At 36.3% G+C, this 15985-nt stretch overlaps 1 protein-coding gene across 2 annotated transcripts in view; it reads right to left on the reverse strand.

The window, feature by feature from the left end:
• GSTCD (glutathione S-transferase C-terminal domain containing) overlaps positions 1-15985 on the reverse strand; it is a 72168-nt gene that overhangs the window by 55069 nt on the left and 1114 nt on the right. Inside the window, exons 1-5 of one of the 2 annotated variants that reach the window (XM_052775081.1) lie at positions 12076-12718; positions 9120-9551; positions 7276-7737; positions 1363-1617; positions 569-662 (exon numbers count right to left, since the gene is read on the reverse strand). In XM_052775081.1, coding sequence (XP_052631041.1) covers positions 569-662; positions 1363-1617; positions 7276-7737; positions 9120-9530 — 1222 coding nt within the window. In that variant the 5' untranslated portion in view covers positions 9531-9551; positions 12076-12718. Of the gene's footprint in view, positions 1-568; positions 663-1362; positions 1618-7275; positions 7738-9119; positions 9552-12075; positions 12719-15985 lie in introns of those variants that run through there. The other variant, XM_052775089.1, reaches the window with a different exon arrangement.

Here is a 15985-nt window from a genome sequence, read left to right on the forward strand (position 1 = left end):
CAACAAACATTGCAATAAATTGGTTTTTTTTTTCCTGTAGAACTATAGCCACTAGGCAACAGACTGCCCTGCAATCCAGCAAAGCAAACAACCCCTACAGGGCAGGGAACACTGCCACAAAAGGGTAGACTCACTCATAGGTAGCTACCAAACTTCACTAATGAACATTATTTTCATCAGAATAAAATCAGCTGCTGCTGCTTTGGGAGACACAGTCCAGGTACAACATTCATGCCAATTATATTAACATCATGTAGTCAGAATTTGCTGTTCTAGATAGGAAGAAAAGTTCAGGGAAGTAGGAAACGGTGGGAAAAAATATGGTTCAGGAATCAAGGTCAAGCTTTTATTCCCAGTTTGGTCATCAGCTGTTGATGACCTGAGGGAAGTCATCTCACCATGTGTCCCCAACAGACTGAATTTTAAAACAGATTTAAAACTGCTTACCTGTTTTACAGAACTCTGAAATACACTGAGGTGACATACTTTCCTATGAAACAGTTAAGTAGCTTCACCAGAAGGCGGCACTGTTAAATCCATACACACACACACATATGAAAACCCTTACCTTCTCCAGGACTGACTGCAGATGGTAAATTGGTCCAGTCTATGGTCCAGCTGGGGCACGGATGAGGCGAAAACTTTGCTTCAATACCATTTACCTATGTGAAAAGGGTAAAAAAAAAAATTAAGATCCTGATCCTTTACCCACTGAAGCTGGTAGAAAAATTCCCACTGAATTTAATGGCATCAGATCAAACTGTGCAACGCTTTCAGCTTAACTGAAACTAAACAGGCAGCTGACTCTACATTATATGGGATTCAAATTACGTATTTCTCTCTTTTTCACAAGAAAGCCCTGTTAATTTTCTTTAGAAAATGCTGTCAGCCTCACAAAAAATACTGAGAGTTATGGAACATGATGGTGGGTTTTCTTTAACAAAACTCATTAGGGTTCCCAGATGTTCAAAGCTCTAATCAAATAGCAAAAAAACAACAGAAACAATAGAATAATGAAGCCAAACATAAAAGCAACGTTTTTTGTCATCCTTCATATAAATATCTTTAAAAGAGGAATACAATATTGCAGTTCAAACAAAAAGTTACTTTGATTATTCAGAATTACTGATAGGGTTTCCAGCAGTCATATCTTTGCTCAATTCCTGAATCGATCAAACACCGCAACAGAACAAAAAAGTAAAATCACTTCTAAGTCAATGTGTATCAGACAGAAGATGGGCAAAAGGTATTAAACTGTTCAAGGCTGTCAGACTTAGCTTCTGCCATTCTAATAAATTTCACGTATTCCAAATTGAACAGAATATTAGTATTAAAAATAACTCATTTAAAAGCTTAAATTACCATTAACTTAGTCATAGTTGGCCTTGGACCACCTATAAAATGACTGTCTTCATTCTCCTCTTCTAATTCATCAGGAACTGAAGAGAAGCCTTGTAGCTGTTCCTGTGGAGCAGACATCAACTCTGGAAGCTGGAGAAGCTCCATTTTGCACTTGCCAGCAGCTTTCTTTACTCCAGGTACTTCTTGAACTCTTCGATACCAACTGGCTATCAGAGGCAAATTTACCAGATTTTTGCCTTGTTTTTTGCTGGAAACCTAGAAAAATAACATGGAAAAGTTACTTGCTGCTCTAAATTTCTTCATACAAGCCACAAGAAGGCATGAACTACAGAAGTGAGCTCAGCTGCATGCCCAGCATGCTTACTCATAGCATGATGGTAATGCAAAAAGCTAGCTAGTTAAGAGCTCAGGCCTGCCAGTGGAATTGCCAGTTGGCCATTTAGGCTTTATCTGCAATTCCCATTTGCTTAATAGGGTGAAAAGGTTTACATAACCAATTTCAATCATAATTTCAGTCAGTAACAGGAAAACACAATTTAAATAATATTCTTAATTATCTGCTATTTCCTAACAAGGGAATGATTCATTTTGGTTGGTAATCACAAAAAAAAAAAAAAAACCCCAAACAGCAATTCGCAATGAATACTGAATTCTAGGCAAGACATTATGGTACCTGAACGCTCTTCTTTCCCACAGGCACCCTGCAGCCCTTAAAACCTCATCCACTGACAGCTGTTTTGCTGGCAGCTGCAAGCCTGAAATACCTTTGACTATGTGGTAACAGCAAAACAGGCACAGGCACACATTGTCGCTGGTCTTTATTGAAGTCTTTGCACTACATCTGTGATTTTTTTTTACTAGAACTGAACCCAAAACTTTTTTTTTAAATCATATCTTTACTCAAAACATTTTTACCATCTTAACTTCATAATTTTATATAAAAATAGTAACTAGTATATTTCTTTTTCTGAATTAAGTATATATGCTGGTGAAATGAAGTGGCCTTCAATAGAAATTAGAATTTGAAGTGTAAAAAAAAAAAAAAATTCTTAAGTAAGAATATGATGCACATATTACAAAAAAAGATACCCAAACCACATTTTTACATGAAGACCAGCTAATTTTAAAAAGGATGTATTTGGTGAACTTAAATAATTTTTGTTCCGGTTCCCAAATGTTCTAGAACAGTGAAGATCATCCTCTTACAGGACAGGTTGTGAAGTCTCCATCCTTAGAGACACTCAAAACCTGACTGGACACAACCCTGCCAACTGGCTCTAGCTGACCGTGCTCTGAGCAGGGGGGTTAGTCAAGATGATCTCTAGAGGTGCCCTCCAACCTCAACTATTCCAACTTCAACTATTCTGTGATGCTGTGCCTGCTTTAAGCAGAAAATTAAAAATCATGATTACAGGAAAAGGCAGAAAAAGCCATGCAAAAACAGTGCTCCTCCACATATCTGTCTTCAGTGTGGAAACAGAAATTAGTAAAGAACACTTGAAATGACAGAAAATTTCAAGCAGCTTTCTTGCATGCTGTGTTTATCCTCTTCTTAGAGTAATCACAAGTAATTAGTAATAGCTAAAGGAGCAAAAGGAGGATGAACTGTGTAATTTTAGTATCTAATTCAATATCCTAATAGTAACACAGGCACAAATACATTAATTCAGTTAAGGAAGAAGTCTTTTGGAAAGCAATTCTAAGAGGCACTGTTACACTTGATAACAAGTGTTCTAAATTGTATTTTAAAAAGTAAATGGTGGTTTCTCCCAGATGGAGAACGGAGCTTTTGTTATTCTTCTATTAATTTTAAACAGTTACAACTAATAGAAAGCATAACAAAGCTAACCTCAGAAAGATAACAGAAATGGAATGAGGTAATGAAAAACAACTCTTCAGCTTCATTATCTTACTTTTGGTAATTATAATTACAATCAGATAGTCAGGTCTCCTCATATTTATTGTATGATACTTTCCAGACACATACCCATTGAAGACTTCATTATCATTCACATCCTTAAAGCAAAGTGGAAGTGCAACTATAATGATTTTTTTTAAACACAATCCAGGAAGTCCAGTTATATAAATGGTAAGTAACATTTTAATACAGAATTAAACTCTGGCACTTCATCAACAAGAGCAGTTTCAACCCACTGCCTGCAAGAAGGTTTCAGATGCAAGTTATTCAATTTTGATAACTGTATGAATCACGGTAAAATTGCTTAGGAAACGGTCATTCACCAGAGAACAGAAAAAAAGCAACATTATCCCAGAGCTCTTGTAATTTAGGTAAAAATGAAACTGAAAGCCAGTTTTTTAGGACAATCCTTGGTGTGAGCTAACACAAAGGTATTATACAATACATAGCTCATAAGCTGCAGACCACCAGGGCTCAAGGGTCACACATGAAAAGCAAATAAGTACAGCATTCTCAGCTGTTCACGGTACATCTACAGAATGATTTCAACTGGATTGCTGAAATCAATTAAGCATCTGATCCAAGAATCTTCTCATGCCTAGCACCAGTAAATCAAACATTACTGTAAAAAGATAATGCTTTTCTTATTTAAAAAGGCCTTGGAACAAGAAAGAAGACTGAAATATATTAAAGTTTTTAAAACAGTGGGAAAGCATTTTGTCTTACTACTTTTGTTTAGTATCATCCATACAGAAGTTGCTGTTAATCCTCAATTATGTGATTTGCAAAACAAACAAACAAAGCAGAAATAAATTAATAACCATTTCTGTAAAATAACTCATCATCTTAATTCAAAGATAGCCATATTAACCTACTTCTGGATTCTCATATTGCTGTCATCATACAGAAATCCACTGAGGAGGATGATCTTGGTTAAAGAAGTTATAAATTGGACATTTGTCACATATTAATGTTCACTAGTAATTATCTTGATTTTAGAGACTGTTTCTCTGAATCTGACTGACAGCATCTTCTCCAGGAATTCCATTTGTTTTCAAACACCATAAGGCAAATTTGGCAAAACAACTTGCAAAATCAAAATGCAAATACCAGCTTCACTCAGAGCTCTTCCTGGCAACAGCCACCAGCTTAGCTATCAATCTCAAACTGCAGGAATACTGGTAGTAGGCAAACTTATTCTATCATTTATTGTCATGGGAAATAAAGACACAGTTGTCATTTCCTTAATTCTTTCCTGTGTATATATCCTCATAAAACTAAGTACACAGATTGTGCTGAGCAAGACTCTCACACAGTCTTGCCACAGAGGTTTTTCCCCCTGTAAAGCTGGTTTTGAAGCTGAGCTCAAGGCACTTGCGCTACTAAGCCCTACCTCCTTCCAGAGGTGAGAAAAGGGTAGAGGGAGAAAAGAGGGATCGGGGGCTGTTAAAAAAAAAGGTAAATAAGAATCAAGTTGCATGGCTTTATTAGGCTCAGAACATATTTTGATATATTTTCCTAATCCCGATGTTAAGATATTTGTACAACAGAATCTGCAAGACACTGGCACTTACCAGATAAGTCCTGTAAGAAAACAACCAACACACACACACACAGAGCATCTCAGGCCCAGATAAATTTTGTACACAGTGAGAGATCTACCACAAACGATTCAATAACCAAGTGACTAAGGCTCTCCCCTACAAGAAGGGTGAAATGAGTTTTTAACAGATCATTGACCTAAAGGTACAGAGACATGAATATTTTACTGATTCAAACTACAGTCAAGTTGACACAACTGATAGCCTGGCAAACTGCATCCTGGAATGCAGGAACTTCTAAAATCAGCTTTGCCACTTGTGACAGATTCATTCCCCAGTTTTCCACATTCCACATGGCGCCCTGACTGCCAGCAGTGTCAGTGCTTTTGCTGTTTTATCTTGCTGAAACTCTTTTAAGGTTTCAAATTCCTCCACATATAGAGACTGGGAGACTTTTTGAGATCTCTAAACACATCACAAGAGGCAAAATAATCCTACACTCAGAATGAAATTTTGCATATATCCACTATATACGGTGTCTACATTACTTTGCTAGCATACACTGTTTTTCCTCATTGTGCTGTGAAAACCTCCTGATGTGAAAGAAAAAGACAAGGATGAAGACAACTGAGAACAGCCCACTGGTGTTTGTCCAGAAGTGGGAATGTGTTAGGTTGACTGCAAAGGAGAAGAGAGACAAAGGCATCTTTGAATAGACCACACTCTTGGCATTTCCAAAATACTTACACAATCTGATAGGAAAACATTCAACTCCCCTAAAGGAAAGTGTAGACTTTCTATCAGTATGTTATTGGACCATACAGGTAACACAAGATTCTATTGGGGAAAAAAATTAAACAGCCAATCTCCCAGGACTGGAAGGAGAATTGTAACTTTTCCATTATAAACTTCACTTCAGGAGCTTCTAGCAATGTAACTTTTTCCAAGGAACTTCTCCTTTCACTGCAGTAAACAAAGGACCTTCCACAAACTGTGGGAAAGTTTAGTAGCAACAATACTATGAATGACAAAACTACAGATTATGGAAGTTTCAGGGCCTGAAGCACATCCCAAAGAAGCTGGCTCCTTAGACACACCACCTCATTTCTGAGTGGGGTCGCAGTGGTCAGTCCTTGCTTGAAGAAGAATACAGACTAAGTTTTGTAAAAATGAAACTGCACAGAAGAATAAAAGGTTTGCTGATATGTAGGTATTATGCTGTCCTAGACACCCATCTTTATCTACAGATGTGCAATGAAACTGGCTTATTTTGTGGGAGGGTGTGATAAAAAGCCGGGTTGGCTACAGAGGAACGTTGCCTCCAAAACAAAGAATTCCTAGGAACTAGAAGAAAACACCAGCAGAGATTAAGAATAATTAACCTATTATGAGGAGAAATAAGCAAATTGGAAGTCACAGCACACCGTATTTTAAAAATAAGTATTTGTAGACAAAAAAAAATTCTCAAGAGAATCCCAAGAAATTACATACCAGTAGCATAAACAAATGAGCTTTTGGAAGCCTTTCCCTAGTCAATACCCAAGTACCTCTTCAGCTCTAGTATGGAATGAAAGTCAAGGATTTACACCTCTAAAAAGCCACCATAGTCCCTGAATCTCTCTCCATTCACTGCCTCCCTAAAAGGCATTCTTACTTTCTTAGAAGGTACTTGTTTTCTTTTAGGCATATCTGTCCACACCAAGATAAAGTCACATAAAGTTTCAAGTCTTTGCTGAAAAGAATTCCAATTCAGATAATATCCATGTAGTAAAAGTACAACAAACTGGGTATTCATTTTGCCTTGCCCCCCAGTACAATGAAACCAAAATTAAAACAGGTTCATGCTTACCTACTTTTTTCCTATGCACATTACAACGTACTTAAAGTGTCCATTTTAAATCTCTCATGGGGGACATCTCTTCTAGTATTTCAATATTATACCATTCTCAACCCTCCCTCCTTTTAAAATTTGCAATTTATGATGGAATTGAAATTCCAAATCTCAAAAAATTCCTCACGTATAAAATGGTCTTGTTTTAGTAAATATCCATTGAATCGTCGTCATAAATCTAGTACACTAAATTCGAGCAAGAAAATACGTTCATGCTTACCTACTTTTGCTTGATACATATTAGAATGTACTTTAAGTGTCCATTTTAAGTATTTTCATGGAGGAATTTTCTGGGCAATTTAGTGCCAAAATATTTCAGCATTGTATTTTAACAGTTAACAGCGTTTACTAAGTATTGATATGCTATATATTTAAAAGTAATTTTGGTGATCTCACCAATCCCTGTCTTTTGTTTGTACAATAACAAAGACAAATCTGTTCCAGGTTAAGTTCACACTGCAAATGCCACAATATATTTTAAATTAACATATTTTACAACTTTCAAATTCTTAAAAAATATATATATATACACTACTTAATATTTGCTTAACTTGTTGTCTTACCAAGAACTGATGGATGCATGGCAAAAGCACTATATCTGCCAAGGTAAAATAAAGGCCTTCTGCAAAAATGTGGTCCAAAAGCGGAAGGTCAGAAGTTTTTGTTCTCCTGATGTGAGGAGCCTCCCTGTTGACCGCATCTGATACTTCCTGGACAAGTAGCTTGGAGAAAGCTATGCTCAGTTCCAAACTTGGGAGTGGATGTTGATGCATTTCCACTGGTTTTCCTTCCTCAGTTCCTTCTTTACCAAGTACAGGCACTGCAGCCTTGGCACCTGCCTTCTGTTGTTGAAGTTTTTGCCTTCGAATTTTGTCATCGTTATGTACTCGGACAGGTTCTCCAAGCTTTCTTTCAAGCTGTAAAATGTCAGGAGGAATAGTCTGACAGTGCTCAGGAGATGCCGTCAAAAATCCTTCAACAGCCAGAGGGATGCTGATTTCACAAAGTCTGGTCCACTGGCTAACCTGTCAGTTAAATTTATGGAATTAATGTCTCTACAGAAAAAATAAACAAAATCCAGGGTAACTTTTTGTCCACTTTAAGTAAAGAAATTCCAGCTTTAAATATATTCTTTGATAATCTTAGAAGCTCAGGTATTTTGTATTACTTCTGCAATAGCAGAATTCGGAATCTAAATCTTATATATAACAGAATAAACAGTTATCCAGTATACCACATTTTTATTCCTTATTATTGGCATGAGATTAGGGTGGCTGCGTAACTCAAGAGAAGCAAAACTGTGGCCAATTTATATATGTCATCTCTACAAAGTGTTGGTAATAAAACCAGATTACACCGAACAGATTTTGAGCACATTTATTTTACAGAAATGCATTGTACTATTAGTGGGTTTTCAGCACACAACATCAAAAAAACTTGTCTAAACGAACAGCACTTTTTACTTTTTTTTTCATGTTCTTGTCCTTGTGCTCTTTTTCTTATTATCTGTACTTAAAAGTTTTAAAACTTTTAAACTCTTGTCTTTTCTTACTCAGTTTACTCATTTTGCAGCCATCTGAAATATGGAATCAAGTTCTCCAGCAGTTCCAAGAAGAGATTAGAACCAGAGGTTTCTGGAGGATGTCAGGGACAATTTCTTTATGCTAGTGCTAAATGGACTAACACAGGGTATGCTTCCCCAGATCTGCTATTCATCAACAGGGATGAACTGGGCTGGAGGCATAGTAATCAATGGCAACCATGGGTGTAGCGATCATGAAACAGTGGAGTTCAACCTCCTCAGAGGAGTGAGGAAGGCAAGTATAGATGGATGAGCTGCCAGATGAGTAAACTGCTATGTGATAAATGGGCTGAAATACCCACTCAAAGTGTAGTAGTGGTTAATGGTTCACACTCTGCCTGAAGGTCAGCTAGAAGCGGAGCTCTTTAGGGGTCTGTGCTGAGGCCTATCCTATTACCTTCACCAATGACCTGGAGGGGGAGATGGAGCAGTGCACCTTGGCAGTGATGAAGGCTAACAGTATATGGTGCTCTTGAAATCAAAATTAACAATAAATTAGGTATTTCTCAGTTTACTTCAAACTGCAAGAGCTGTACTTTATAACTCATTGAAACTATACTGCTAGACATGAGACAAAGATCTGACCTTTTTTTGAATCTTAAGGTTCTTTTTATGCCGCTAAAAAGTAGTATCTTTAAAAAGAATTATTTTTCATCTTTATGCCAAAATACACATACTTCTCCATTGAGGAAATTTCATTTTCTAAGCAAATTAAGTTTCTTATTAAAAGAACTTAGTTTATGTCAATATTAAGAGTCTACTTCAGAGTATTGAATGCTTATAAAAAACCCTATTAATGTATCTAAGAGAAAGAGATGCACTCACTTCAGCACAGGCTTTTAAGCAGGTCTTCTTAAAGCCCAAGAGTTCCAAAACATCCTTTTTAGATGGATCTGCCTCATATGTTTTCTGTATTATATGCCTTAAGACAACAGAAAGCCCAGCTCGGCAGAACTTGCCATCTTTCACTACAACGGCAGGTAAACAGCAGCTCTGCACAACCACTGGAAGCTGACATCTGGAGATTAAATGGACCTCGATATCACCAAGGAGGTTTTTTGTCACAAACTGATCATCCACATCTTCACCAGTCGGCACTAGGAAAATTTTGAATAATTTGCAGTCACAGTAGGACAGCAAAAACAGTGAAATAGATGTATGAAGAGGAAAGATACTATCTCTGTACTGATGAGAAAAACCCAAGTATAAATGTTCTTCAGCGACACTATCTTTCATCTTCCTCCCAAGCTGAAGTTCCTGAAATAGAAATCAGAACACAACATTCATAAAAGAATACAGAATTTAGAACAAAAAAAGAGGGTTTGAAACAGTGGTCCTTCCACTATCTGCTAAAACTGATTTTAATGTAAGACACTATTAAAGACATCCTGCCTGAATAAGTGGACTGCAGGCACTTCTTGAAAGAACAGAATGGTTACACATATACACTGTCTCTTCACATACAAATCACTGATAGGGAAATGATTTGTGTAAAATTTTTTTTGCATTTTAGCATATTTCTGACATTAAACAAAACATATAAAACCAAAAGAAAATATTTCCTTTTCAATTTTTTAGTGTATAAACATTTTACAGCAAGACTGGTTTTTTTTTAAAATCAATAATCTCCCACAACATTAACCATATATTATTGAAAAAACAAGTTCCTGAGCACATACCTACAACAGTCAGTTTCCTAATGCACACATTTGTCTTTCTGTAACTGTTAGAAGGCATATATATAGGGTATTTAGGCCATGGGAAATAATATTGGATCTGTATTAAAAATTAATCTACAGCCTGGCGAGATACTAACTGAAGGTCAAGAGGACACATAAGAAAAAACCCGTTCATTTCAAGAATGCTACATGAACACGTCAAACACAGCTACTTTAAAGCAGTTAAATACAACAGTAACATAGCTGAAATTAATGTCTTCTCATTATATTAAAAACTTAAACTCATTTTCCTTATACTTGGTTGAAAATTACATTTTTCCTACTAAACTATTCCATTCCAGTTTAATATAAAACAATGATACAATAATTTTTCTGCTCAATCACTCAATAAAATTGCCTGTAACTTATAAATCGCAACTCGTATTGAAAAGCTTTAGACACTAGATGGCACTCTTAAAACAATCATTATAGAAGAAAGCTTTATTATAAGAGAAAAATTTGAATGTTGCTAAGAAAGGCCAGTATGTTTATATATATATATATATATATAAAGCACAAGTAACATTGGAACAGCATCAGTCTTTCAAATAACTTTCTAGATTAATAAGGTCTCTGTACAGTTACACAAATATGATGTAATTATTTAAAAAGCAAAAAGGTTTTCATTTGATGTATCTAGATTATGGGATTATTTTTTTCATGTAGAGGTATTGTACATCAACTTGCCGTTTTGTATCATCTATCACTGGGCCAAATCAATTGTCCAAAAAGAGGCAGTGGAAGAATAAAATCAAGTCCACCTGACATTAAGTAAAGATCATAATAATGATTGTTATAGTGAAGTATTTTTAAGTCATTACATTACATGACTTTGTATCAGAACAACAGTGGCTCAACACAATAGTACTGTTGCTTTTCTTGAATTAATACACCTGCCACACAAAGAATAGTACAATACATAATGAAATACCTACTTTCCTAAAAGCTATTTTATTTGGATAAATCTTGACAGCATATACTGCAGATGACAGGGAGCCCAGGAAATTACTTGTTTTGACAGTGGCTCAGACCTAGATAGCATCGGCTGGTCTTGCTGTCACACGCTGAATCAGCATAGTACCCTCTAGTCCTATGAGTTGTTATACCTTCTCCACAGAGTCCGTTCAGACTCCAATTTGGTTCATTCTTGTATTCTCCTTCCTCAGGTAAAGCCACCTCACACAGGCTTGGTAGTGTTTAAAATCAGCTTAGATAGCCTATGAGAGGGGTTCTCACTTAAGACTGTCCAGTACAACACAAGTTACCGTACTCAGTGGCTAGCAGTCCTCCAGTACCTGCCTGTCATTATCTACTCATGAGCCCAAAAGGACAAAAAAGTTCTCCAGGAACTCTCCACAGAATTGTACGATTCACCTCCATGAATCACAAAGAACCAGTGAATAGGACTACAGAGGCAGGCATAATGCTTAGTATGATTCAAAGCTTAGCTGCTCAAACACAGATAGCTATATTAACCCCCAAATAAAAACAGAGCTCTCATTGCTCATCGACAAGAATCTCAGGGCTCTTAGTGAAGATGCAAGATCTGCTGCTGAATTTTCTGATGTATGAAAAAGCCACTTCTACATTTTCTTCTAGTTGGGTAGGCACTTATTTTTAATAAGTTTTCCAATAGCTAGATTCTCCTTTAGCTAGGTTTTGTGCACATGCTGAAGTTGCATTTATCCCAAAAGGCAAAATATTTTAAATACCACTCATTCATAAAACATTCATTAGCAACTCAGATTTTTTTTTTTTTAAAGTACTCAAAAAATTTTAGAGAGGATTCTTATATCAAGGGGAGGGGAGAGGAGAAGGGTTAAGCTAAGGCAGCAGTTTTGGTTAATTTGATTCTCCCCACATGGGAGGAGTAAGGGAAAGTCCAAAGATGAAAATTATGGTCAATATTATGAGAATTTCCTTTTTAAGGAATCACGTAAACAGTGATAGTGTCAATACAGCAACAACTAATCATTCCAGTTAGTAATTCTGAACCAAATAAAAACAAACTGTAAATTGCTAATTTCTGAGAAAAGTGCAAGCAACTAATATCTTACAATTACCAGCAGAACAAACTCCAGAAGAAGAGGTAACTCCAGCTCTCATCACAAAAATACAAATATCTCATTTCTTTGGTTTTCAGGAAGAATTAAGAACATTGCACATTTTACAAGATCGTGTCTTAAATCTGAGAATAGGTACTTATATAGGCAAATGATTTCCAGACCCTGACAAACCAATGTGTCATTTCATCATTTATAAGACAACAATTCATTTTGGTTCATACAGGCCATCAGATCTCTCTCAGCTAAAGGCCCTGATCCTGCAAGTACTCATGGTACCTGACCTGAAGGTGTCTTTGCAATATCCTGTCCCATTATTTTCAAATATAGTCCTAAATTCTTCTGATATACTATACTACTACTATTTTTCCTACCAAAGTCCCTTTCTCTTCTCAAATTTGCAGTGCTACAACACTGAAATTGGTTTCCCAGAACCATATTCCCTGTTCTGCTACTGATATGGTCAATTTAGATCTGAGTTATTAAACTTACTGTGTGGAGTGGAACAAATTCTATTCTTAATTAGGGTCCATTTAGGACAGTAATACTTTTCTGTTTCTGCAGCTAACCTTCGAGGGATGAAAAGATGAGCTTCGCTCAGCAGGAAAACAAAAGAAATATTGCACTTGAAGCTCCTGTTTGCATCCTCCAGCTGTTTCTCTCGTCCTTTGCTAGAGCCAGCGTGGTGGTCCAGGGACACGTCTCCTTTGCAGTTGCCAAAGAGCTTGCACGTAAATTCCAAGGAAGCCCAAACAAACGTGTTAAATTATGTATCTTTAAATTCATGATAATTCAGGCTCAAATCTCAAACTAAGTATTTTTAAGGCTCTTAACTATTGATTTAATGAAGGTTAAGATCCACTTGTCAATTTGCTCAGGTTTGCTCCTCTCTCTCCTTCCATACTAACACTTAATTCTTCACTTTATTTCACCCATTTGAAAATACAAATTATTAAGATGAAGGTACCATCCCCGAACAAGAACAGATGAGCTTATTAGCTGATATTTCTGTTGGTGATCAACAGCTAGTCAATTAACAGTCCTTATGTTAGAATCAGCTACCAAGTGAACACCCTTAAGAGCTGAGCAGTAGAAGATGTTTTTCAGAATTCTAAAGGAATGAAGGCCACCGTTTTTGGTTTATACTTGGAAGTTAATTTTTGCAACTAGATTGGCTATAAGTTGTTTCTAAGTCAATTCTTCATCTACAAGATTCTCAGGGAGCAAAGGACTTTTCTTTCCATCCTCCTTTAAAACAGTCAAAAGTTTAAGGGGTTTTTACTTTTTTAATCTATTTGTATTCCATGTAAGAGATTTCAGAAGGCCAAACCATAACAATCAAGGTGATTTTGTTCATAGATGTGTAAGCTGAACAGCCAAATGGCCTACTGAATAAAGTAAGTCTCTATTAGAAATTCAGTTTCATTGCAATTATAGAGCTCACAATGCATGGGGTAAACACAGAAGAAATTTTAACCTATTTAGAATTTCCTACTACACCAAGCAGGAGGAGGGAAAAAAAAGAAGGACTTAGCTCAATTGCTGAGAAAATCTTTGGTAAATCACCTTCTCTCATTTTCTGACTTCTAAAAGTAGGTGTGTCTCTCTACCAACTTCAGAAAGCACTGCTAAAAGTTCTCCACCTTTATTTTTCATAAAGCACTTGTATGGAAAGTGTAATTTCTGAACTCATACAAAAAATTTCATACAGACTGTGCAATTGCCAAATAACATGCCTACCTTGGTAACTTAAGAATTTCTTTTCTTCATATTCAAAGTTAGAAAACGTAGCAGGTTTCTCTTGCTCTTACTCTTCTAGACATCAAAAACCTCTTTGCCACAAAAAAGATCATTCGGTGACTACCTCAAAAGTTTATCTAGGAAATTTTGTTTTTCAGCCTCAGTCAGATAGTGACCAACATAGAGCCACCTGCTACATTCAGAGGGCCCACATCTTGAATTACAGGGTAACCAATCGAATAGAAGATTTTCCTCTTTCCCCATTCAACATTTGTTCCTAGAATTACTAAGATGAGAGCAGCATTATTAGAATATTGTAACAGAGACTTTGCATATTGGTAAAATGCACATTAGCAATTACGAGAAACAAGATTTTTGGCCTGGACACCAGCTTTGCCACATACACAGCTGAATGGCAAGAACTGCATTCACTACCGCTGTCAGAAAGCCCAAGCGTTGAAGTTTGTCCTAGTTCATACTGGCAATTCAACTCTCTATGCATCCTGCAGACCCCTACTGTCTCATGTTTGACTAGATCACCATAATATTTCTTCAAAACTGGAAGCACTGAATCTTCTTCCTTTACTGCAACCATATACCAAAAATGATTAATCTAACATGTTGTTAACTAGTATTTTTCCCTTATCTTTTGCCTGAATTTAAATTTTGCTATTCCACTTGTTTAGAGAGAAGTTATCAATTTCTTAGCAAACTGAGAAAGAATAGGAAATATTAACTATGGAGATGTTTAAAGTTATGTACTTTTCAGACCAGGAGAACAGACTTTTCAGACTACAAGGTAGAGAGAGCTAGCAACAGAAAACTCCACTCTGCTTTTTGCATTGAGCTTTTCAACATCAGCAGAATTACTCCAATACTTTAATTCTCACAAAAACTTTTAAAAGTATTTTTAACAAAATGGGCTTCTGTAATGACTGCAACTCATTACATATTTATTTCAACAGAATAGCAAAGCATTCAGTCTGTATTTATTTATACTGCTAATTACTGTAAAAACTTCTACATCCCCTCATCACAACAGTAACTGAACGTCTTGTAGACTTCCCTGCCAAAAGCCTTGCAAGGTGGAAGTTTCCTGTATTCCCATTATACGTGTGAAAAAGCTGAAGCACAAAGAGAATTTTTAGATCAGCGTCACACATGAAGTCTGTCCTAAAGCAACCCTAAAAATCAGATATTTTCCTTAAGGGTTTTGTCGTTTGCCTGGCTGTGGTTTTGTGGTTTGTTGGGTTTTTTCTAAGTGTCCAGTCTATGAATACAATGTAAAACTACAATCAGGCTAATTTTATTCCCACGTCTCTCACAGTAGAGGCATCAAAATAGATCTGTCCAGGAGTTCTGTCTGTAAGTGACTTTACCTGTGTTTATTGTTTGCTGTGAGAAGATAAGGTCTTCTTGCACCATCACTTCAACTGAACTGTACACTCTTACACTGCCATATCCCATCCCTCTTCCATCTTTTAAATGAGAGAATTCCTCCTAACATCTTGTCTCTAAGCACAGACATTTATAAAGTCTTGTGTCCTATATTTTTTGTTCCTAAGATAATTGTTTTTCTGCACTATTTTGGCTCTGCAGAGTACATCTTCCTTGTGGATTTATGCACAGCCTTTCCTCTGAATGACTTAATAGCAGCTTACTTGGTTGCCCGTTCTCACTTAAGTATTTTCCCATAACTACCACCCTTCCATTAAACAGGATAAATTTATGAATCTCTTGGCAGGTTACTAAGACAAAAGCAGCCACAAACATACACAATAAAACAAAACATGAAACGCATAACTAACAAAACCTACAAAATATTACACTATTCACTCACAATATTTTTCCCGGCACTTTTTTTCCTCTAATTAGACACTAAATTCTGTGGGAAGAGATTTTTTTTTTTATTCTATACTGGCTTTATTTACAGTAGCTACTGCTGAAAGAGGAAAAGGGAGAAGTAATGAATATCACAGGATTTGCAACGTAACTTAAAGACAAGATAAAGAATGTTGTCTACCTCTGGTATAAAAACCACCTTGGCTATTTAAGAGTAATAATAAACATTAAGTAAGTATAATTTTCACTAACTGTACTGTTTGCTACCATACTCTCTTCCCTTTCAACATGCACTAAACAACAGTTAAGTTAGTTTCACTGAGCTACT

This window comes from Harpia harpyja, chromosome 2 (genome assembly GCF_026419915.1).
Source record: "Harpia harpyja isolate bHarHar1 chromosome 2, bHarHar1 primary haplotype, whole genome shotgun sequence".
NCBI classification, from domain to species: domain Eukaryota; kingdom Metazoa; phylum Chordata; class Aves; order Accipitriformes; family Accipitridae; genus Harpia; species Harpia harpyja.